The sequence below is a fragment of the Patagioenas fasciata genome, chromosome 8, assembly GCF_037038585.1.
Source record: "Patagioenas fasciata isolate bPatFas1 chromosome 8, bPatFas1.hap1, whole genome shotgun sequence".
NCBI classification, from domain to species: domain Eukaryota; kingdom Metazoa; phylum Chordata; class Aves; order Columbiformes; family Columbidae; genus Patagioenas; species Patagioenas fasciata.
The window spans coordinates 24,517,732-24,543,517 of NC_092527.1; the positions used below are offsets into that span (position 1 = coordinate 24,517,732).

Sequence of the window (25,786 nt, forward strand, 5' to 3'; positions counted from 1 at the left end):
AATCCCTACATTCCACTGCATAACAATTACTCTTCTGAGTTTCCTGTACCAATCTGAAATATACTCATTTGTTGTGCTTTGTTCCACCACTTGGTTTCACTCCATTTTACTACCTTGGTTAGGAAGTAGAGTGGATTGAAAGACTGCATACCTACAGAAGACTCAGAGTTTGTGTGATTTATCTCAGGAAAAAGAGAAAAGGAGCTGGAAGAGATTTGGGGATATCAGCTAGTCTATCTCTTCATCTCAATGCTGGGCCAACTCAGCCTGACTTACCCTGGTAGTCTCATTGGTCTAACCTCTTAGACACTTACAGTGATAAGGTTCCATGCTTTCCTTACCACCTATTTCCACAGCCCTAAACATTGCCTTTTCTCCAGTAGACATACAGAACATTCCCCCCCTTATCAGCCTTCTCCTTATTTGAAGAGTATTGAAAGGAATACTGAAAAGAGAATTAACCTCAGTTCTGTCTGGTCTTCCTCATGCAAACAACTACTAATTCCCAACACTACTTTGCTGGAAAAGATTAACAGATTATTCCAGACAAAAAGGATGCTAACGCTTTTTGAGCCTCCAGCTGAGACCTGCTCAGGTTTTCATTTTAGTACATAACACAGCTAGTCACTGCAATTGCGTTTCTCCCTGCTGTGCAGGACCTGGGATTCTCCCACATCTTACACCAAGGAAGCAGGAGGTTGTGTGCACAGAGTCCCCAGGCAAACTCACTTGGGTTCCTGTCCTGGCTAGGAAAAAATCTCTGAGGAAAGGGATTTCTTACCTCCCTGTGTGCCTGTTCCCTGTGCCCCACTTCAGTGCAAGCTGTTGAGTCAAACTCAAACTTTATTGGATTTGAGTTGTTAAGCCATGTTAGAATCCTGTCTATCTTGTCTGCAGCAATATTTTTACCATAAGGAATTGAACAAGAACACAACAGTGCATTAGGGCTCTGTACATAGAGCTGCACAAGACAAGATCACCTTTAGGGTCTTTTGCTTTCCTGTTCTGGGCTGGCATGGTCTTGGGCACAGTTAACAGCAGCTACAGTACATAGCTACCTACAGTCCCATGGCTTTCTTTGAGAAATTAGCTGTTGATACTTTTGGATTATCCTCAGAAAATAAAAGGCCTCCAAGAACTTCTCTGACTGCTAACAGTTCTCTCCTGACACTGAGTGGGAGCACACCACAAAACCACATCATGTAACAGGTACAGGGCAAAAACCACATGAGGATGTGGAACAGTTACCACTGCAAACATGGTAACTGGACATGTGTCCTCCACTTACCACAAAAGCAAATAAGGAGTCACTGGGTACTGCTCAGTGTTGCTATACCATTTCCCTTCTCCAATTCTGCCTGCTGTGCATAGTAACTAGATGGGAAATTGCTCAGCACTGTCTGTGGAGGGATTTTTCAGGCAGCCTGTTAAGCAGCTTTACAAATCTCATTCCCCTGCAGTAGTCCTGTGGGAGACAAGTAAGTGGAGAATCCTGGCCTAAGTACTCAGATCAGAGAGGATCAACAAGATTGACAGTCAGTCATTATTATTCTATATGGCACCTCTACACCTTAAATGGTCTTGCCTTGCAACAGTGCTCTGCTCTCACAGGAACATATGCCCTCCAAATCCCTCAGGCAAACACAACTATGCTCACTTCTACCTTTACATCCTCCTTGCTTGCTCTTAATGAGCTACCAGAGGATAGACGAGCTCTTCATGGCCAGGAAACTAACTCAAAAAACAAAATTAGTAAATCACTAGGCACATGACAACAGCGAATGGCAAAGGCCACTCCTATGTATCACTATAAAAAAATAACACTAATTGGGATGCTTTGCAATTTCCTCTACAACCCATAATTAGGTTAGATAAGAAACTAGCAGTGTCTAAGTGCTATAAATGTCTAAATTAAGTTATTTTGAAAGTGCTCAGCACTTTGACATTTGAGAGTTCAGAGTAATTGGGGTATTGAAATAAAATTGCTTCTGTTATTTAAAAGGTCATTATCTTCCTCGGGTAGATATATGAGGACTATTTTCCACTCTGCTGAGCCGTTCTATTTAGTACAATTAGACCTGCTTGAGTAGATTTCTAGTGGGCCTCCTCCCACTTATCACAGTCCAAGCACTGAAAGGCCTGTAAATATGCAGCCCAAATATGGAGTATATATTCAGTTCATAATCGGGCTCTGAAGAGCCAAGGGCTGCCCAGAGCTCCAGACACGTACCATGAACGCCACAGGCTGCTACACCCAGCAAGGTGTCAACCGAGTCCTTATGCAACCAATGTCTACAAGTGCCAGGTTACAGGCAGAAGCCAGCCTGCCACCAGACAAAGGCTTCGGAACAAATCAGGATTTCACCTTCCCAAACGAATTACCTCACAGTCTGGCAGCAACTCTGGTTATTTCAATGACACTACTGGAGTACCTTGTTTCCAACATGCCTGGTCCCACTGCCACAACAAGGATATGATTTCTGCTTGCTTACCAGATTTGGTGCTCTACAACTGTGACAGTCAAAGATAGGAACTTAAATGACACCACCTTGACTGTCTTTTATTTTGGTTAGTTCAGCACTGTCAGTAAAATGAGGGAACATAAAGACATTGACAAAAGACATAGGCGTTGGCAGAGGACATACAACTTGTTACCGCTTCTCCACTTGAGACTGGCACAGCCAGGAGAGATGGTGGGAAATGGGCTGAGCATGGGAGTGGCCAAAGAGCATTTTCACTGTTCACTCCTGTGGCTTAATCCCTGTGCTCCCCCACATGGGAGCTGAGCATGCCACCAAAACTGAAGTAGCCATGGGAGCATGATTCTTCATTGTCCCTCTTGGCTAGGGAACAGATGTACGAGGAAGAAGTAAAGTCCTTAGAACCTCTCACCCAAAGTGAACAAGGAGACAATTTCTGATGTGAAATAGGGAAAGTTTCCACGCTACTGTTGCAGTCAGCCACATAGAAAAGAGATTTCCCTCCATCAGTAACAGCTCACAATGTTCTTTCCACGGCAGAGATTCACCTAACATCCTCAGGTCCAGCCACCCAGCCAGCAACTCACTGTTGCTCCCTCAGTGGCTGCCTTGCACCAACAACCCCCACATGCATAGGGTTGCAACACTGGAGTATGAAACGCATAAAGTGGTCACTGAACATAATGCATCTGTCCTCATCACAAGGCCTACATTTGCTCAGCACTCATTACAGCAAATATTTGTAATGGTCACCAGGATCTCACTGTACTGCTGAAGGCTCGCCTGGTTCTGGATACCAGGTTTCCATAAGGCATTTAACTCCAGTGCAGGGAACAAGGGGGTTCCCTTTTAAAAACTTCATCTGGCATATTTCCAGGAGCCTGCTGACACGTGGGAAGAGCTCTGATGATGACCTGTCTGCCAGGCAAAAAGCATAAGGAAGGCTGGCATTCCTCCACCAGCCCTGTTGCCTCTCACACCTCCCTGGTGTCAGCCTGGCTGACTTCAATGACAGCAATTGCTGTGCACACATCTTAAAAGGGACACTGGTGGTCATGGAATCATAGAACAGTTTGGGTTCAAAGGGATGTTCAAAGGTCATTTTATAACAACTGGTTGATCCCTAGGTGATGTGTGTGACCATAAGCAAATAAATCACTCCAGCTACCTGGCTCAGAGGTACTTAATACTAAGCAGGAGGAGACAAGAGAGCTGGGATCAGGTCCAGAGGTTTTCTGGGATTCTTTTTCAACTTCCTTGGGATGTCACTCCTGAAAAATGAGAGACAAGCATGACAGGCTGCATTTTCATGCAGAAGAGAGCATATTCCTATAAATTATTTTAGCTCATATGGCTCTCAGATAACTTTCTTTGTGACAGCCATAGGTGATGCTGAAGGAGATAATGTTGTTACAATACCCTCTTGTAACAAACTTGAGATCTCTGTCTGAAAAGGATTTGAGAACAGTAGTACACAGTGGCAATCACAGGGGAAAATTTCCTGGGGGAGTTACACATCAGCTTACATTTATTTCTCAAAAAAAGATTTGAGCAAATAATTTTTTATGAGGATGCAAAGGCCATGCAGTGCATAGGCAGCTCTGCAAATATTGCTTCACTAGCATTTATTAGCCAACAGAAAGCTACAGAAATCAGACAGTATTTAATGCTTATTGTAACGTTTATAAGACTTCTGTTGCTGAACAAAGAAGCTAGATAGTCTGTGCAATAACTAAATAAGTGTGATTGAGGCATTTCAGGGTTTGTGGTCCAAGATTAGATTAAACTGATTTTTAAAGTCACATAAAGGTTGTGCTGTTCCACATTTCTCTTCTTGGCTTCCCTACGGGGCAGAGTTAAGACTGTGTCTTATTTCTGCATTTCTTAACCTAATGGGATTGGATTTCTTTTAAGGGTAATTTTCACCCTCAGCTGCTTACCCCTTGCAAAAGATAGTTCTGAGATAATTATGATACTCTGTTGATGTTCATACTGTGCCACTTACAGCAGCAATGGAGTTATGCTGAAAGTATTTGCTGTGGAATTGCTCTACTTGCTTAATTTTTCAAGCATGTTCTAGATCCACTACCCCTACATCCCAGGTGGCCATTAGAGAACTGGTACCACATCAGGATACCCACCAAGTAGGCACCACTACTGCCCCTGAGTTAGCACCAAGCCTTGTCTACACATCAGTGAAAGCTGCCTCCATATCTAGAGCTGACAGAATTTCATGGATGTTCATCATTTACCAAATACACAAGAGACCAATACAACAGCACCTGCTGGTTTCATAGCTAATTGCTCAATCATATATTACAAATTTCTAGCAAAAAACTTAATGTCACAGAGGATTGCCTGAAAAAAATGACCAAGTGGCATTCTATCCCTGTCACGCACACTGGCTGAGTCAGACCTAGGAAATTTGATGACTGCAACATGCTTACATTTATGCCTTAATTCTGCAAGCAAGGAGTGGTGCTTTTGCTACTCACAGTATACATTTCTCTCCATGACTTACTACTCTGGGGAAAAATCCTCTAGAGCTAGAGAAGAAAGAAAAACTTTCTTAACCACACAATGTTGTACAGCAAATCAGTCCCAATCAAAATTTTCACCAGGAGGAAATTTCAACCCATTTCTATCCATACGTCTTTTATATTCTCCCAAATACAACTCCCAAGCTTGACTCAGGAAGACATCAATTCTTAACCTGCTAACTTCCATTCACACATGCACACTCTGGATTTGTTCTCTATGATCCAAAACAACAGCTGATGCACCTTGTCCTTCTCTTGAAGATGTAAGAGAATGGATGGCAGGAACAAGGAGATGAGCCTGTAAAACCCATGCATAGTTGGCCTACAGGTGGCCTTTTCTTATACCAAACAATGTCAAGTTAATGTCTAGAGCACTGGCGCCACTAGTGCTGCTGTCCAGACTGCAAAGTAGGTACCAGTCCCAGCTCTAGGAAAGGGAGTATCTGCTACTGGCAAAAACAGCCTGCATGATAAGGCTGAAGGAGGAAACAGCAAGCTATCAAGATTCCTACTAGGTAAATGAAAACACAGGTAGTGAGCTTCTTTCATAGCTCTTAGCTACCTTTACCATGGTTCAGTAAAGCTGTATCCACAGTTGACAGGAGTCCAAGTTTTGCTGTACGTGTATCCAAATCACAGCTTATTTTTAAAGAACATGCAGAGGGAAAAGGAAAAGAGCAGTGTACTTAATTTTGTTGAATTCTGTGACAATTGACCTTTCCCCAGATCTCAGGAAAAGGAAAGATGGACATGGTTCACCTTTGCTCCATAAGTTTACTTTGATTGCAAAACCCTTAGTGCATTTTGGCCTGTTTTCATTGTATGTTTCACTGAGCACAGAAAGGACACTATTTGAGTCATCAAGTCATGCATTTGGGGGTTAGAAAGGAAAACCAGCCACGTCATCTGTGTAGAAGCAAGGCAGCCTTCCTTGTATGTCTGTGTCATGAGCTAGCCTCTAATTGCTACATTTTCCACAGGCAAGTATCTCACTCACTGTGGAGGTTAGAGCAGGCTGTGGGGTAAGTTGGTGGGAGGACGTCTCAGCAGTCTGTAAGGAAGTTGTTTGCCATAGGAATTCTTGCTTATTCAGTAGCAGAATTCGAAAAAAAGTCACAAGCAAAACAATGCCCTACTGGGAGAATAATACCAATGTAGTTAGAGGAAAACTGGTAACAACTCACCTTCTACTCCAGGTTCTTCATAACAATGCTGTCAAGTCTCTAGCACCAAGATTTTGGCATGTAGCAGTTCCTCACGTTCCTCAGTCTCTGGCTGTCCAGTGTAGCACACACAGGGCTTCAGTCCTGCAGTGCTAACCAGTCCCATTGCAGTGGAAATCAGAGAACTCTCCTGGCTCCGCCTGTTCATGGCTGTGTTTGGTGGTATGAATATAAGGGCCTTCACAGCTATAATGTCCTTCGTGTTTTTCCTGGCTCTGCCCTTACCCAGTCTGTGGTGTTCAGGAACCTACTCTGCCTAACTGGCTACTCAATCCTTCTGTGTGTTAGATAAGATACTCAGGTCAAGAAGGGGCAGAGTAGAGAGCAAGTTAAGTTGGAGAGAGGAGTTATCAGTTTAGCTCCTTTGAATTCTCATAACATGTTAATGAGTTTGATTTTTCACACTTTCTCCATCCCCACTAGAGACACAAATGGCACTTAAACTTACCATACCAGGGCCTCAGCCTTCCTATTCTACAAATACCTGCTTCTACCCTGCAGGGTGATTGTGAGGTAAATCCAGAAGTATGTCTCATATACTGATATTCCAGAGAACATAATGACAAGGCTAGGAAAGAAGGCAGTGAAGGAAAAGAATAAAGGAATATGTTGACCAGCTGTGTCAGATCTTCATCCTCACGCATTCCATGTATTTTTGCCTGCCTTGGCTCACTATGAAAAAAAACAGAGATTAGGAAACTAAAGACTGCACCATAACACACGTTCACAATGGGGCTGGATAAAGGCGTCGCTGTCAACCTCAGAATTCCTACCTTCACTTTGGCAAGCAAAATAGCTTTTTATAAGGCATGCATACATTTTCATAACGATTCAGGGAAGGAGGAAGAGTAAAAAGAGCGATTAACAAATTTGTATGTCAATAAGGACAAAGATACTGCAACAAACTCACTTAACATCTGTTCAAAGCCTCAGTATTTTCTGATCATATGGTATTAAAATTAGAATGTGTTACTTTTATTAAGCTACATTGCTCTTTGTCATAATCAAGACATTTTTATTTGCTAGGTATTATTTGTGAAATACAAAGTATTTTGTTGAATTCAGTATCTCAAATAACTTTTAAAATACAAAAGTTTTCTCAGGACAAATACAGCAAAAACTCATTGTCTATGTGCATAGGTTTGTCAGTGTCTTTCACAACTTTGGAGTCCATTCTCTGGTTTCAATCAGATTTCGCTGCAGGATCAGTCCAACAATTCTTTTGAGATTCAGTCCCCAACTATAGGCTTCAGATTTCTCTGATTCTTTAACACACTGAAGGGTAATTTTCTCTCCATCCAAAAGGCTGAAAAAACAAGAGTTCTTGGCTATTTCTTCCTACCCATCCATAGACCAGCAGCAGATTCTTCCCCAGTCATCACCAACTAGGAGCTTAGAGGAATTTCTTGAGAAAGAAATAAAAAGAGAAATATGTTTATGAATAAGACACAGATAGGACGTGTGAGGATGCAACATTCAGGGGAGTAGGTTATCTTTAATGTTAAATGCGAAGAAAAATTATGTGGAGTAGACGAAGACTTGTACTTCAAAGAGTGAATTCAGAATTGGATCCAAACTTTCCTGGAGTTCAGTGGGTTAGCTGTGGACAATCTGACCAGGTCAGAAGCTCTTACTTTTCTCTGAGACTCTATGAATGTTAAATAATCTGTTGGCCAGATGCAGAATTCAGACTTGTTAGCACATAACATCATGGCTTCAGCCACTGAAGTCTCTACATGCAGTGCCACCAACACTAATGAAACCAACCCTCTCCCCAAACTTTCCCACTTTCAAAACATATAAACATATAAACATCACAGTCACTAAGTGCGCTAAATCTGAGCATGCAGAATATAGGAATCATTTTAACAACTATCAAAATGCCAACACTTTTGAAATGGAAGATAACAACTGTTTTACAGTACACTGTAACATCCTGAGGTAGGAGATAACAACAAATATTGCAGCCAGATGAAACTGCAGGGGGGAGATTGAGTAAACTAAAATACTGCCAGCTGTGCAAACTGAGTGAAGTTTAACAAAGTTGTCCTTTGTCCAAAAACTTCTTGTTTACATTTTAAGGAGATGGCATCTCTAGCAACTCCTAGGATAGTGTTTTTTTCTATGGTGCAGGGACAGTGTAGCAGCTACTGATCTCTACTACTATTCTGGCCAAAAGCTGCTATTTCTCCTGGGTTGTCTCCTTTCTGACCACTGATTATCCCAACATCCTTCACTTAATAAATTTAAACATCTTAAATCTCCCAAAATGACTGCTTGGCTAAGATGGCATGATTTGACTGACATTTTAGAAAAAAAACCACAGTGACAGCACCATAAAAGACAAAAAGCCAGCAGTTACACAAACTCCAGGATTAAATAAAGTGAAAAAAAACCTGCTGATTTAGAGCAGAGCAGTGGAGCCCTGAGCTGGCACCGCGCACTGTGTTGGAGACCAGCTGTAGTGCAAAGGGAAGGACAGTACCTGGATACAGCCAGCGCTGTCACTGCTGGGCTGGTCTTGCTTGGTTTTCCAGTTAAGGCAAGGCTGGGATTCAGTTCTCGACAAAGAACAAGATGTTTTCCATGCTTGTTACCTGTTGTGTGGTTTAAAAATAAATATTTAGAAAGTATCTGGGGGCAGCATGGATGGGATTGTTATTATTTATGGTCAGCAAGTTGTTAAGTTGAGAACAAATATATTTAATCTCAGCCTGTGCTGTTGCAAAATAGGCCCATCCCAATTTAATTTGTGGCTATGATAGTTACATGTGCTGACGTGTGGCTGTATCAATTGTGTGCTAAATTGGATTTGTGTATTATTGCTTTCTAAATTGCAAGCCTAGTTCAGCAAAATTGTTCATCAGTTTTCACTGGCTCTATGCTTAATAAGATGCCCCACAATACCTTGCTGCCAGGATATAATACAGCCCATAATTGCCTAGTAAAAAGAAATTACATAAAGTCCTGGTATTATCAACTTACCTAAATCTGCTCATAGTAGAACCAATAATTAAATGCTGAGAACATTTCACATACACACACACACACTTAACAAAATAACTCAATCATAGCTACTTTGGTCTTTCTAATGACTGTGTTTTGTATTAATTTTACTTTCTTTAATGTGTAGAATGAGATCTGGGAATATTTGGCCATTTAAAATAATTCTGAAGTCATCTGAATAGTTTAAGGGAGCATGTCACTGCTTTGATTACACCTCTCAACTCCTGAGTAAAGAACAGTGTTGCTGTATGCATCTGAGAACATGTCCTTATGCTTCTGTGTGAACAGGTGCGTGTGTCTACAGATCACAAGATGCCTGGTAAACACTTGTCTTCTTTTATGGTCTTCTCTGAAGAGGACACAAACAGGAGTATTTTGCTGTGTTTCTGTGGGCAGCTTTTAAGTCCTAGTTTGGAGAACTGTTGAAGACATAAATTCTAAAAATATCAAAAATCTCAGTTTGCTCTAAGACATTGTATGCAATTGCACCCAAGTAAACAGGACATGGAAATGTCTGCCACAGGAAGTTATGGACAGGAACTCAGGAAATTCTTAAAACAAAATGGATGTTTTTAGATGTAAAAAGAATCTGCAAAATGACTACATAATACTACAAGGATTTTGGAAGGAATGTTTAATCTTTTGCTTTGATTTACAGCAATCTGATTAGACACCACAATGAAACCAAATATGCAGCTACCACAGCCAGACTATTTAACATCTGGCATCACTGGTATTCTTGCACCTTCTGTAGATGCATCTGGCTCTAGCTACTCTGAGACATCACAAAAGGTAGGATGGGCATCTGGTTTGTTTGGCATCTCCAATATGCCTCTGTATGTATCAATATTTTCACATTGCAATTTAAATAATGTAGATACTAAGTTATATGAACAGCACTTCTGAGGATCTCAGTGGTAATGTCAAGTTACTGTATATTTTTTTTTTATGCAGATGTTACATCTATAGTGTTATATTTATGCAAATTGCATGTCTAAATTTAAAGTAATAGAGAATGTCTGTAATGGGGATCACAGAAAATAAGTGGTGTAAACTATACATACTAACACCACAATTCCTTTCTCTTACAAAATCTGCTGTAAAGAGAAGCTGTATTATTTAGGATGTGCCTTTAAAGCTCCCTGGCAAGTTTCAGCTCCTATATTTTCCAGAAGAAAGAGGTGAACTTGTGCTGGTTTTAATACCAGGCAGCACTGTAGCACCATCCTCTTATTGACCTCAGCTCTGCAAGAACTCCAGAATGTCAGCTTCAGCTGGGATACTAAGTACAGGCCATGAGCAGAGGTACCAAGGGAATGGGCTTTCTGGAGCCATGATAGTTCATTAGTTTCACATGTTTATGCAGAAAGGTGGTTTATCACGCTTGACAGAACCCATGACAGACCCTATGAAGACACTTCAGCTTTATCCAGGCAGGATGTGCTCATGAGACTGATGGCTCACGGGTGCTCTCTGTCTCAAAGGCAGGGCGGTGGCTACCCACTGCTTCTGCTGCTGGTTACAGTAACACTGCACCAGTTACCTGCACGCCACTGTGCTCACACACCATCTTCTGCCCCACAACCAAACTACCTCTGCAACACACAGTCACAACACAGTTTACAGCCCACCCTGTGGCCATACCCATGCTGCCTGGCTCTTCCATCATGCCTCTCTGCAGCCTCAGTCCAGCAGCTTGGTCTGGGATATTGGTGTATTCAGTTTTCCACAGCTGTGTCAGCAAGGAGGCAAAAATGGAAAAAGGATTGATTGTAACAACGGAACAAGAGAGAGATGTGGCTATCTGCTTCCAAGGAAGGGGTGGAAACTGGACTTCTATCACCAGAGCAGGGGTTTGCAGTGTCCTCTCTCCCTCTGCCACTGTGCTGCAGGGCATCACACTGAAGAAACGTACACACGGAGCTGGTGGGGTTTCTGGGCTGAGACACTAACAAGGGTCCCAGTAACCCAGGAAGCTGCCAGACTGGAGGTGGAACCAGCAGTGAATTCCTGCTCCTGATAAACTATTACTTAAGAAATGGCTATGAACCAACTCACAGAAACCAGACCAAGACATATTTCTGATGGGCAGTACAATTTTTACTTTCAAAACCACACATTCTCAAAACTCTACCTGAATGGCAAAAACTCTTCCATTCAGGAGGATAAAAGTTGATAGGAAACAGATATTTTACTCTGATTTTCAGCTTCTGACATGGGATTTTAGTAGCTCTGTCCATCAATTTAGGATGCCAAATTCTGCCTCTGGTCTACAATGAATGAAGATTCCCTCTCCTCTCCCAAATCCACCTACCCTCACCACTCCATCTGTGCTTCCTGTGATGATGATGCTGCGTGTGTCCCAGTCCAGCACTTCAGCAAAGCAGCAGCAAACAATACAGCTTTCGGGGCTGCAGGAGGTGTTAACACTTGCAAGAAGCTGCCCATTAACTGTCCACAGATACAGGTAAGAGCCAGCACAAGAGATAATATCACTCTGTAACAAAGCAAGAGGCAATGTTTCAAAATCCTACACTCATCCTCCTCACAACTCCTAAGTGCTGATTATAAATTACAGAATTTCTCTGACTTAAATTCTGACCTTTGTTTTGCTTCCAGGCTGATGACATTTTTACACTGTAGAATCCAAAAACAACTGTCTTGGATTTAGCCAGATAATGCAGGAACAAAGTGTTTGGTGCTTTTTTATTTTTTTTTTTTTTCATTTTTAAAATGTTCCTTTTCTATTTTCCAGAAAGTACAGGCTTTTAGTAAAAAAGCAGATTGACAGACTGATCTAGCTACTGTCAGGGACAGGGACTGTGCACAGGCAATGCCTAGCACAGGTTCTGGGCCAGGACTAGCACTCAGGTGTTACAAATAAGCATTCTCTTAAATAAAGACACGGTGTTCACCTGCTTTGCTTCAAAGCCTTCGGTGATTTCACAATCCTCCTCTGCCCCTCACAGGGAGCTTAATGTCATCGCATTTTCAGACTGTGTTTTGCATTTGACCAATGACCAGCTCAGCATTCAGTGAGCTGCACTTCTGATGCAGGAAACACCCTTTGCAGCTGAATCTCTGCCCTCCCTTCCCTTCAGGTGCACAATCTTACCGCAGACTGCATATAAGGAGCAAATACACAGATAAACCCTTTGGGTCAAGAAACACACAGAACCAAGAGCCAATGCTGCAATTTTAAATTTTCTTATCAAAAGTACATCTTGAGCAAGTTAATAATTCAAATTCAACCTAACCTTTCCACCCCTGATGCGTGCTAAGAACCAGTTGAATGGAGCACCATCAGCAAAGTCATCCTATTCTGTGAGAGGCCAGTGTGCCCTTAAATTAGCAGCATGCATCTGTTTTAAATCAACTAACACCATACTTCACCCATGCCTGACTTGGGGCTAGAGCTCTTCACACGGCAGGGCAGAATATTGAAGATAAAACAAGGATAGCACATTCAAGAGTGTTGGCAATAATTAAAGAGATTAAATGTCAACTACCTTATCTGCATGAGAGTACATAATGTCCAGGCATTTGGTAATGATCTAAAGAGTTTTTCAGGTCTAGGCCAGGGATTTAAAACTAGCTGAAAGAATTAGTTACAGCAAGCTTTTACAATCCTCCTTAGCTTATAAACTTTTTGGGACAGCCTTTTAATTTTGTGTCTGTGTGATACGAACACCATGAGGTCTGAATCTACAAATGGAGTTTCTAGATGTTCAAGCAAATACAAAAAACAGTATTCACATAACAAAGAGCTGTATAGGGTTCTTATTTCACAGAAAAGTATGTGGTTCAGAAATTTGTTTCTTTCAAAATATTCTGAATTTTCTGGGAAAAAACCTTGTTACCAAACATGCAATTTTGTGTCAATATAAAAATATTTATTTTAGCACAATGGAAACATTTTGTTTCTATCTTCCTGTTATAATATATAAATATATAGAGAAAATTTAATAAAAATATGTTTCAGAATTCAACAGCCTATTCTGCTAAAGTCAAGAATAATTTTTTATCCACAACATCTATAATCCTTCATATTTTTTGCCTTGAAGTTTCAGTCACACTTTCCTAAAGTTGTTGGTCTTTTAAAGGAATGTTTCTGCAGACTATTGTCCAATCAGTTTAACCATTGCACTCCAACAAGCTAGAGAACTGGTCTTGGATTAATCACCAGACCCTGGCATAGACCATCTTGTGATTGGTCACCCGCAGAAGAAGAGCTACCAACTCAAAAAGCTACTGTAAATGGTGGGCTGTTACCTAAAAAGAACAGGACTCCATCCTCTTGGGGCCTGCATCCCCAGGTCTATGCCAGGCCACCCACTCATTTCTGAATGCTGGGCACTGCTTCAGCCGGCTTTGTGCAGGACCACCAGGGTATCCTGAACTACTGGCCTGCTGAAACCACTGGTCATTTGATACTAACCAGGACCACTGTGGCAGGATTGCTTAATTCCCATGCTCAATTACTAACCATCTCACTGGTTAGTTAATAAAGCTCTAATACAAAATTATTAATTTTGCACAGACTAAGTAGAGTCTGCTTGGTTTCTTACTGCTATGAACTAATTTTTGCCTCTCTTGTTACAAGCTCTGGTACTGGATCCAACCTTGAGTTGTCTGAGCAGTGGACTTCTACTCAAATATGTTAACAGAGACAGAAAACACAAATGTACAAAACCTTTTTGGATGACAGAAGTTGGAAAAAAACCTCATCCAGAGTGTTTACAGTAAAATCCAGTCCAGAGTATTTTCCTATCAACCTGCATGCAATTCTGGCCAGGCACAAACCACAACAGACTTATTCCCACTGTTATCAAGAGCCCCTCCCACACCTGAAAGTAAAGGGGAAAGCAAAAAGCCAACACTGTACTGTGAAGGTGTAAGGAAGTTGTCAGCTGAGGTAGCAGACCAAGACCTAACACGTCTCAGCTGACATGGTTCTGCTGTGTGAATGTCAAGAGAAATTAATGAAATAATGGAGGCAGTAAGGTTATGGGTGAGCCAAATCCAGGACCTACTAGGGTAATACTTCATGCTCTGTGAACTAAAAGTTGTTTAATCCTGCTATCTACCCATCCAAAGATGCTTCTACTTTAGCTACTCAGTCTAAGATGTTGCTTTTAGTGCTTTCCTCTCATCATTAAGAACACTATTAGCGATCTTTGTAGAAAGAAAAAAAAAAATCAATGTATCAGACTCTCAGGATGTTTTTATGTTGGGAAGAGCACCCATTAAATTATCATGAAATGTTCATGGATACATCAGAAGGAAAATGATAAATGAAGATCTTACTGTTGAATTGTTGATGGCAACAGAACAGAGGCTTGCCCCATGGGCAGGAAGCTGGTTTATATACGTCAGCCGGTTCAGGTCCCAAATGATGCAGGTTCTGTCATCGGATCCACTCACAAAGATGCTGTAGGTCACAGATGCAGCAAGGCAGGTCACTGCCTGAGTGTGGCCATACAAAGCCTGGCGGGTAAAAAGCAGCCAATAAACAACAGCAGAGGGTGGCTGATTTACTAGGGAACCACAGTCCTACTGTCATTTGCTTAGTAAGAACAAGCAACCTAGTAATCCCTTGCACAACTGAAAAACGCACGAGGGGGAAATCCCAAAGGGTCTTACAGAAACATCCTTGTTTTCAAATTGTGGTTGAGGAAAGTTTAGTCTCCAAGACATTAAATGATTTTCTTCAAGCTGCATGCTAACATGTATGCCCTTGGCACACATTTCAGACTCTCTGACAGTGCTTTGTGCTCAACAACAAAGCATTATTTTTCAATTCAGTTCATACAGTTTTAAGTAAAATTTGTGCTTGCAAGTTACTGTTTCTCAATAATAATAATAATAAAAAAACCCCAAAACAAAAACAAACACACCCACACACAAAATCCCGAAACCACACAAATGAAACAAAACTTATCAGGTTGTATTTCATGACCTTCCTCAGTCTTTTTTTTTTTTTTTTTTTTTAAATTCTGAACATATACTAATATTTTTTTCAATTTTTCTTAAGAAGAAAACCAGCATTTGGGGATAAGTTTTACTTTAAAGCTACATATTAATTCCTTTCTCTTTCATCATTATCCAACATCCTTTTTTTGTTTGTTTTATGGGTTCTAGAGACATAAGGAGTGCCTAGTTTAATTTAGCCTTAAACAGTTTAATAAAAAAAAAAATTATGCTTTAGGCAATTTAATAGCACAGATAGAAATTGTGGATAGAAGTATACTGATGACATTTGTTTAGTGCAGCATTCTCGTGTGACAGCAGTATACATTTCTGTTGCGTAATCACAAATGAAAGCAAAGCCTGTAGGGCAGAGAAAAAGTCCTTCACAGCTTTCCTAAAAGGTCTTTCAGGGCTCCATTTTTAGCTGCCTTACTGTGAAAAATCAGACCCACCAGTTTAAATGTTGGCTTTAACAGTAAATGCGTATTCCCTGCTGGTTTTCTCTACATGACATAATTAGCACATCATCAGGGTCTGTCTCAGTTCAGCGTGGAGCAGGAGAGCCACAGGTCCCAGATGATTTTTGCAAACACATCTCGTAGTCTTTTCCAATGTGTGACCATGAGCCTGAACTCTTGCTGGCTAACGTGCTGCCACTTGCCAAGGTTACTAGGATAAGAGTATTCAAACATTAATCCACTTGTGAAGAAGCTGAGCTGCAGCAGGCTATGTACTGCTGGAAGTGACCTGCAACTGCACAAAGGATGAATTTCAGCTTGCGATTTATACAATTCACAAGAACTGCTGACTAAAAATACTGGCATTAAATGAGGTCTCCAACAGTGGTTTTCAGAGGTCAGCTTTGGACTGGCTATAGAACTGTCTCTTTACAAAGGACTGGGCATAACCCAGTGCCTGTGCTTGAGAACTGCAAAAGTCCTCTGCAAAAAGGGCTGGGACAAGGCAGTTTCAAGTGCTCCAAATTTCCTCTTCTTGCTCTAAAGCATGAAAGAAAAAGTACCCACTGTGACAGCATCCAAACTGCCAAGTCAAGCCAAGCTAAGCTCCTGCTCAAGTTTTAATAAAACTTTTTTTTTTTTTTTTTAAAACCCCAGAAAGATCCTACCTGGCAGTGAAGTGCTTCAAATATAAGCTGAATGTCAACAAGAAGGCTAGACCTGAGCCTGGTTATAATCTCAGCTTTAATCCACCAGTGTCTCGATGCATATTAATGCAAAAACCGTCTCGTGCTTTTAGCTCTCTACCATCTTCTACCATTGCTCTGCAAAGACTGACAAGCTTTTCCTTAATGGAAAATATCTTGTGGCATATTTACAAAATGAACTGTGAGACCTGTCTTCACAGTAAATTCACAAATATCTAAAGACAAAAAAAGAAGACCAGCTTCATTGCAGGAATTCTTAAGTCCACGAGAAATTTAACCAAGTTTGACCATCCAACTTAACTGGCTGACACGGACACCGACACTTCACAGCTATGCTCAGCACGTCCCTGAGAGGTCTGTGTGGCAGACAGCACAGCTTGCCTGGGTGCTTCTTCCAGTCTAGACTTTCATTTGGCCCAGAAATTCTGAGGACTGGACTGCACATATCACTCTGCTCATGAACACTGAAGGAACTGGTAAATTGCACAGATCAATACTGAGGCTATTATGCTCAATCTTCAGTGTTCCACATAACTGTGGAAGTAGCCCCTGCTAGAGAGGGAAAAGTGACTTTTTCTGCTGAAATATAGTTTCTGTACTTTACTACATTCCGAACCAGAATGTGTCAGTCCCATGAGACAGCTGGTAAGTGAATAGCATCCACTTTATAGTACATCAGCTTTACTTAAGCAAAGCTCACTCTCTCAGGAAAGATGATACTATTTTTGTTCAGCAGAAAAAGAAACTACCATGGAACATTGAATTACATGAAAGCAGCAAGTAATTCACAGGAAGACATTTAGAACCATAGTTCAAATTTACATCTATGCCAGACAGTCATTAAAAAAAAAAGAAAAAAAAAAGAAAAAAAAAAGCCTCTGCTAGCAAAGAAGAAGAAAAAAATACAGAATTTGTCATTGCATGATCTCATGCCACTTTGTGGACTTTGTATAATACCAGATTAATCATAGTAGAACACATCAGCAAAGCTGATTTTAGATTGTTAAAGAGAAAGGCATTATATTGGAGATAAAAGACATCCTCTTTGGTTGCCTGAAACTCAAACAGACCGCCTGACTGGTATCATTTTGATGTCAATGAAGATTACTGCTTATGCTTTTCTCTACTGCTATTTCTTCCATTTCTATGTCCATGTCCTGGCTTGGAAAAATAACCAGCTGTATTAAAAGGTCATCACTGAAGATCTTGTCTCATATTTCTGGCTTCTTCTCAAGCAGAAAACATCATAAACCTCTGAAAAGAGATTGTTCTATACACAGTTCCCCCCCAATTTCAACACACAAGAAATTCAGATAAATTAAGATCTAAATACTTCTCTGGCACCCCAACAGACATGGAAGTTTTCACATCATTTAAGGACAAATAAAACATGTTTTGGTTCAGGGTATGGAAAACACTGAAATATTGTTTGAATATCCCTCCAGAGCAAATGAATAAAAGAAACTTCTAACACTTGGAGACCTTGCGGACCAGTGAACCCTTTAGTAGCTCACCTAAAAGTAGTAGAGCTTTTTCTGTTTCTAGATTCCTCAGGGAAAAAGGGTCCTATGCTGTCTTTCAGACATGATAGAGGTGTACTCTAGCTTTACTTGTAAAGCTGAGAACTCACCATAGCTGAACTGCACAAATCTTGCATGAGAATTCACTTTTGTAAATGACATAGCATTAATACAGCTATTTGGTGACTATAGATGAGCTTCAAATCAACAGCCACTAAAGGACTTTGGACAATGAGGATACAAACAATATCATTCTTATTGGATGCATCCCTATCTCATGGAATAACAGATAAACCTTTCATATTCTGAATTCAGTTTGAGAGAAAATAATCAAGAACTTTGCCTAGCTGAGCCTTCAACTCCATCTGCTAAGTTTGCCAAGTGTTTCGAAGAGCCTGTCCATCACTGTAGGAGCCCCAAAAGAACTATCGGCATTCCCATGTGATACTGGTTTTAAAAAATAATCCAAGGGCTGGCTGCACTTCAAGTGAGGAAAACAGATGCCTTACCTTCATGGTTTCTTTGATCATGATAAACTTTGGAAATACTAACAAAATGGGGGAAAAAAACCACGCACACACACACACAAACCAAAACCAAATCCAAAAAGAAAAACAATCACCACACACCACAGCCAAGCAGAGTTCATAACTGGAAGCTGTGGGTAGAAGGCATATTATCAGCTCCAGACCTGGTAACAGGCTGTCACATGATAACATGATACTGCTGATTATTGCTTTGTTTTGTTTTTCTTCTTTCTTAATTCAACCAAGGGTGTTTCCTCTGCCACTCATATGAGAGAAAGAAACTAGTCTTTTGGTTTTCATCAAGTTACTATAGCAAAAGAGCCACAGTACTGACCTGCCTCAAGTTTAGATGTTTCACTTTGTCCTTGACCAAGGAAATTTCCCAGACACACACAACCGAGCTTGTTCCAGATGTGATTATGGTAGTTGCTGAAGGACACACAGCGCAGAGGCACTTTCCCCAGTCTGCCATACACTCAAATGTAGTCACGTTCTGTACAAGAAAGCAGCTTTGAGTCAAATGCTCATCTGGTGATTCCATGCATTTCTTAATACCAAATGGCAGATTCAATTTTCAGAGTTCCATTTCTACAAATTCAGGAAAGAAAAACTCATCTCAAGCAGTCTATGCTTACAGCACAGCTGCTGTACACTCACAGCCTGTGGCTGGATGCAGCTGTGCCATCCTCTAGGGGCCAAACAGGAAAGCTGGATGAAGGTCAGTGTCTTATGTCTTAGGAGAGCTGACTCCCAATCTCTCTTCTGCCACAGACTTCCACATAACTTCAGGCAAGCTCATTCTGCCACCATATAGTGACAGAATGCTAACATTCAATACAGATTAAAAAGAAAGCTCAGGCTGTGATGGTCCCTGCTAACAGATTTAGTGCCAGATTTGGCAATCCTCCTCCTACCTGGACTGAAAAGCCAAAAGCCACAGCACTAAATTCCATTCTGTGCCAACAGCTCTTTTAGCAGTAGCCAGATCAGACTAAATCAAGGTCAGGTCAATTGCACATTGCTACACTCACAGCACAAACATCCTTCTGCTCATATTCTGCATTAGCTCTCTTCCACACAACGTGGACAATGCTATAGTGCTAATGATTCTGGTGGAGCTGGATAGCACAGCTGCAAAAACCATACCACAGACAGAACAAACCTTTACCTTCTTATAATGAGGACAAAAATTTCTTTTAAGCTCAAGTCCTCTGTTGACCCAGAGAGAACTCAAGCTGGACTCCCAACTACTTCTAATAGTGACTGTGTAATCATGCTCACTGTACTCAGTGTCACTAGGCTCAGTGACACCCTGGCTTTTGAAGAGACAAAAATTATTTTTTTACCTACAGCAACACTATGAACTGCTAGGCACTGTTTTTAATTGAAGTTAATGGAGAAAACTCCCAAAAATTTCATGCAGGGAACAAAAAGTAAAACACTAAACCACATCTCATGGCTTTTTCACTTCCATTGACTGTGGTTATGTCTATAAAAACATAGTGATGTGTCTTGCACAAATACTCAAGTCAGTATCTTGCTGAATTACATATTCTGCTATTCTGATACCCAAGCTAAATCAGATGACTTTTCATGTCATGAAATTGTCCCAAACACATCCAAAAATCAGTGTGGTCGTAGTAGAGGAAGAAACAAGCCCTAACAAGCAATGTGATGACATAGACCATTGATTTTTAACAGTAAAGAAGTAAGAATACTAACTTTCTAGAATAGAAGACATTATTATTTTGAATGAGTGCAGTGGGCTAAGCTTGGGAGCCAGAGGGGAATTGACAGATGGTCTTATCTTAATTCCAGCAGAAAGTTCTGCACAATGAAATTTCTAATTAGTGTCCAGGAGACCTTGTATTGTCCTTATATCCTATGAAATGGGGTTTCTCCTTCATTTTGACAGACAACCCAGTCACTGGAAGGAAAACCTGAGATAATTTACAGGGGAAATGCCACATTTTTCAACAGGATAGAGTGACTTTGTACTCTGTTGGGATATCCAACTTGAGATTCCTCAAGAAGCTTGACTGTAAGAAAGCTATGTACAGCCAAACAACACACATATAATTAATTTCTGGAATGCTTAGACTTTTTCTTATTTACCTTCTCAGACCCATAGTTGCGAAAGCAGCAGGTGAGGTCCTCAAATCCCCAGCAGAATGTTTTGCTCCAAAGAGGAGGAATCAAAACTTTATTTTTTTCGACAGCCAGGATACCTTTCTCAGTATAAACAATGTGCCCAATAGCTCCCTTGGGATTGTCTGGCAAGACAAAGAACATATTTAATTCTGTTGTTTTCAGAGCACTTATGTTAATTTTCCTCCTTGTACAGCTTGTGTGGTGAGGCTGGCAAGTCCCACAGCTGGACTCAGTGCTGTGGCCAGGCCCACAGACAGAAATACACGCTACAACTGCGATTCCAGATGGAATAGTGGAAACACTCCTCTGCAACGGACCAAAAATATCCATGCAGAGGGAGAGACATGCTCCAAAAGAGGGGGTTTAACAGCAGTGTCATTGAGCTCCTTTTCATGGGCAGACTGCCCTATGCCATGCACTACAGAGGATGCCAGTTATGTCACCAACAGCCTCTGTAATACAGCTATGGGAGCCCACTGTCCCCACAAAGACGTGTGTTGTAAAGAACACTGCTGTAGGATGAAAAAGTAGACAAACTGAAGTTTTTTCCAGGCTTCTTCATGGTAAGAAAAGGAACAGACTAAGAAAAAGAAAATATTTGAAGGTCAAGAAATGGAGAAAGACATACAGTATTTACATTGCTGTTGAATATTAAAAGAGAGAATGAGAATGGAAAACAGTAAGCTTTATGTTTCAACATTCAGAATGTAGAGGAGAGAAAAGATTTATGTGTCTTATAGAAAAAAAAATATTCTGAACTCTACAACAGAAGTTTCAAGATTTCTTCTGAATATTTGTTTTCAATGACCACTCACAATACACACGTACACAAAAAATGGCAGACGAGATCTTGATTGTACCAACTCATACAAAGCTGTGTAACTATTTTGGGGCTCTTGAAAACCCAGATTCACACCATCCAATAATTCTGCACTTATTAGCTCAGAAAATGAAGCACAGCCCCTGCAGCACCTTTTACTGTAACTGGTGAGAGCTTCAGATTTTGCAGGCTGCTCACAAAAGGAGGAAGAATTCCACTTGAGTGAAGGGACAGCACAGTCTCTCTTCCTGATGAACTTTTTCCTTGGGCATTCCTGGATGGATGTGGTTTAGTGAAGAGCTAGAACAAATGAAAATCACTGAAAAATTAATCTATTTTCTATATCATGGAGTAGAGATGTCTGTTTAAAACCTTAATCATAGACTCCAGGACAGTCATACATTAACCTCTTAACTGAAATAAAATCTTACTCTTATTACATTACATCACAGAGATAGGAAGCTAATCCCAGCAATTCAGGAGAAGAGAGAAAAGTATAGGGCAGACTTTGAGCTATTTTTATTTGACTATACCCATTCCCAGACTAGTGGTTACTCCTGTGACTAAACTGAGATTTGATGCCACAGCTGTATGGAATACAACAGGAACAGCATGATTAGAAAGTGGAATCACATATCTGTATGCGGGTGCATGCAGATGTAGTACACAATATAGAAAAGTCTAATGCCCATCTTTCAGAAAATTTAAATCAGAAAATGTCTCTGATTTAAGCTTCTATTCTTGCTTTCCAGTTGAAATACTAGATTATGAAAATAAATGATGCTCTCTACTCTCATAATAAGGTGGTACCTGCTTCGGTATCTGTCCGAAGTTGCTGATAAAACCCAGGATGGTGCTCTTGATCAGAGGATCTTTAATTTTGTTGAGGTCCATCTTGTCTCCATAGAAGTATGGGTGATAGGTGTTAACTGCCTCCACAGCAGCTGAGCCATGTTGTTTGTGGCCAAAAATCAGATCTATCCAGCAATGGAGGTGTGCACTGACATAGTCACTTTCCAATGCCTAAAACCAAAAGAAAATTATTTAATTCAGTAGAGTGCATTCGTTAGAAATACATTACTACTTTCTAATCCCTGCTGGAGACTTAAATTCTCTGCAAGTGAATTTTCACACTTTCAGTTCCTCCAGTATGATCATTCTCAGCACATCCTCACAAAATGTGACTGAAGAGATAAAGGGTGGATATGCACAGAAAAGGAAGGACACAGTGCAGCATGCTTGATTTAGCAGACAATAAGAGCAATATCCTCAGAGACAACACAGGCAGGTTCCACTAAGCAAAGTACAGGAACTCCACAAATCTCAGCACATCCTTCAGCTTCCACCACACACTAAAGCCTGTGCTATCATGTCTGCATCAATACTGTTACTGGCACAAGATGGGTTAAATGAGCAAAACATTTGTTAGCATTTGGTACTACCACTTCGTAAACCACAGGTGAATTAAGGTACAGTCCATTTGCAGAAATATGCCTTAGTTATGAATCACACTGAGTAGCAGAGACTTTATTTGAGGAGATACATATAAACAGATTGGAAAAGGATATGACTAGCAGAGGTTCTGAGGGACGCAGCAGGAGAAGTTGCATGCCATGAACCAGCAAAGATAATGCAGAGGTTGTACTGAAATGGGAAGAGGTTTTGCAATACCAGAGTTGGGGTGCAGCAGGGCACCTGTATGATAGAAGCTTCAAGACTGCTTGGGTTTGTTCAAAATACATTTTGCTACCCTCTCAGGGCTTAAGCAGAGTTGCAGCACTGGATTTCCTTACCCGGGAAAAACTCAGGGTCTGAAATTTTTTCCCCAAAATAAGAAATGATTAACTTTGATTAAATTTGCCACCCATAGTGACAGGTGTGTGGAGTAATGGAAACAGAAGAAACAGTCACTACTTGAAAAGACTGGGATTGATGCTACAAGGCAGTACATCCATGGCAACATGGGCTCCCTAGAAAGCTCAATGTAATCATAGCGGAAACTTGTGCTTGGAAAATTCAGACAGCAAGTTCATAAGCAGTGAACACAAGTGTGAGTTGAACCTGTGCCCACCTCCAAGTTATCCAGCCTCACCCATGCAGCTTCACTAAATGCTACTGTCCCTGTCATCACCTGCCTCACCAAATTTTTGTACATTCCCAAAAGGCCTTTCCCAATGATTCAAGAAGCATTATTAAAAATACTTTCCTATCTCCGAATCATTTGACTGTGCAATACTCCCTGATGCTCAGTTAAAGGTCTCCCAAGCAGACCATCCTGCTCAAAGCACAGCAGAAACAAACAAGCTAATGGGATCCAGAACAATGGCTCATTTCACAGAGCAGACAGTCAGCCCAGTGCAGCTGGTTTAAATGACCCTGCCCACAGCTGTAACAATCACAGAGAACAAGCACGGCAGACAATCTGTCCCCTGCAAACAACAGGAAGACACTTACAAAAAGACTCAGAACTCATGCTCATTAATAAAAGCAGTTAGTCCATGAATTACAAACTGTAAATTTTGCCTGGCATCATTGCCAGAGCAAAACAAAGCAACCAACAGAGCTGCAACTGCTCTCAGTATTTCACTAAGCGCTATGGCAAGCTCAGCCAGGGAAGAAAAACTTGTGGTCTAAGGAGGAAGTAAATAAATTTCTTTAGTAGACTAGTTTCCTAACTTATTAAATACTCACAGCTTTAACTAAAGAACAATTCTTTGCTCTTACATTCTTTAAAGCAATAGCCCAACCTCAAACAGTGTTGACTGGATCTGTTTAATGCACAAAACTCACTGTGATGCCTCCTAAAAATGACCATGATACCAATAACAAGTACATCCAGTCTTACGGATGAATTCAGAGCAGACAGAAACCCTGATGTTTCAGAATTCAAGATCAATAACTCTTCACTTCAGGATTAGATGAACTTTCCTAGGCAGGCTAATCAACTTTCCTTCCACAGCAAGATTTCTTGCACTCTCCTGTGTAACATCTATTACTAGCTACGGTGGAGGGCAAATATCAGGCTGACTGCACATGAGGTCTGATCAGGTCTGGCAAATCATTAGGGACACAAATTTATAAACATGATCTCTCATTTGTTAAACCACTCCTATTTGAGATTTGAATTAATGTGTTAAAGTTTTGTGACTTTATCAGCTGTGCCAATGTTATCTAATAGTGCAACTCTGTGGAAGCAGATCTGTAGAACAGAGCAGATGGTAGAGAGGGCCCAGTATCCACATTACGTGCACTGTGGGGACTTTACTTCAAACTAGATCTAGCCTGCTCCCACAGGCTGAATGCCACCAAGCATCTGGAGTGCACAACTGGCATGCAGCTTTTGGTTTTGTTTCATCCAAAACAAATCCAGTTCACACAAACTGAGATAGTTCTACAATGAGAGCAAAATCATGCTATGCAGGGGTGATTGACAGATTCATTTCCAAACCTCACCCTTACTCATAAGTACAAGGCAAAAGCAGATGTTCCCCATTGTACCTAAGTGCCTTCAGAGTGCCCAGCACTACACAAGCAGTAAGGAGCACAGCTCAGTACTTTGGACAAGCCACAATATAAGAGACAGCATTTCTGCCTCTATTTGTCTTTAAAAGACATCAGTGTAAAATTGCAGCAGCTTTCAGGCATCCATGGATTTCTGTCTGCAGCACTTCTGTCAGGGAAGGAGAGTGTTGTCTTTCCCATGTTTGGGAAACTAGAGAGCAGAGACTAAGCACCTTGGAAGGTCACAGTGATAGCACAAGACACAGCAGTGAAAGGAGTGAGAGCATCAGAAAACCTGTATGTCTTCACTGGAGTCACTGGGGAACACCAGAGAACTACTGCATGTTTGAGTTCAGTAGTCAAAACCTACTGAGTTGCTTGCCTGCAAGTTAAGGGACTGAGCTCACATCTTCATTTTAGCAAGGACTGTATTTCGAACAGCAAGCCTGTAGTGCACACAACACTTACACAAGGATCTCCTTTCTTATAGTAGATGTATCATCATGTGGCTACAAATACTGACATAATACTCAGATCTCTCTTCCCTTCCACTACCTTTCAGTGTGACTAGACCTCTGAGCCTCTAATCACTCTTTAGGTACTTGCAGAAATGTCTGACTCAGTAATGCCAGTTATTGTGTATGTACAGGAACTTCAGTAGCCTGAACATGGCTCTTAATCTCTCTGCATCTCAGTTGTTTGGCAAAAACATTCTCTCCTTATCCTCTCCAGCCAATAGGTTGCAAACAGGCATGGTACAGAGTCTGATTCAAAAATGGAGGTCGGATTCCAGGGGAAATTCAGACACCAAATAGTGTTTTGTTTCCAAATCAGAACAAAAAGCCCAACACTCAAAATTTTTCATCTATTACAATTATTCCTG

General features: G+C 40.9%; 1 protein-coding gene across 1 annotated transcript in view; it reads right to left on the minus strand.

Annotated features, from left to right (window-relative positions):
* Positions 1-7,186: 7,186 nt before the first annotated feature.
* WDFY4 (WDFY family member 4) overlaps positions 7,187-25,786 on the minus strand; it is a 138,380-nt gene continuing 119,780 nt past the window's right edge. The window contains exons 54-62 of the mRNA XM_065843261.2: positions 22,213-22,425; positions 21,555-21,702; positions 20,547-20,704; positions 18,766-18,924; positions 14,557-14,736; positions 11,564-11,746; positions 10,894-10,981; positions 8,729-8,840; positions 7,187-7,648 (exon numbers count right to left, since the gene is read on the minus strand). Of these exons, the coding sequence (XP_065699333.1) occupies positions 7,582-7,648; positions 8,729-8,840; positions 10,894-10,981; positions 11,564-11,746; positions 14,557-14,736; positions 18,766-18,924; positions 20,547-20,704; positions 21,555-21,702; positions 22,213-22,425 (1,308 nt within the window). The 3' untranslated portion in view covers positions 7,187-7,581. The remainder of the gene's footprint in view (positions 7,649-8,728; positions 8,841-10,893; positions 10,982-11,563; positions 11,747-14,556; positions 14,737-18,765; positions 18,925-20,546; positions 20,705-21,554; positions 21,703-22,212; positions 22,426-25,786) is intronic.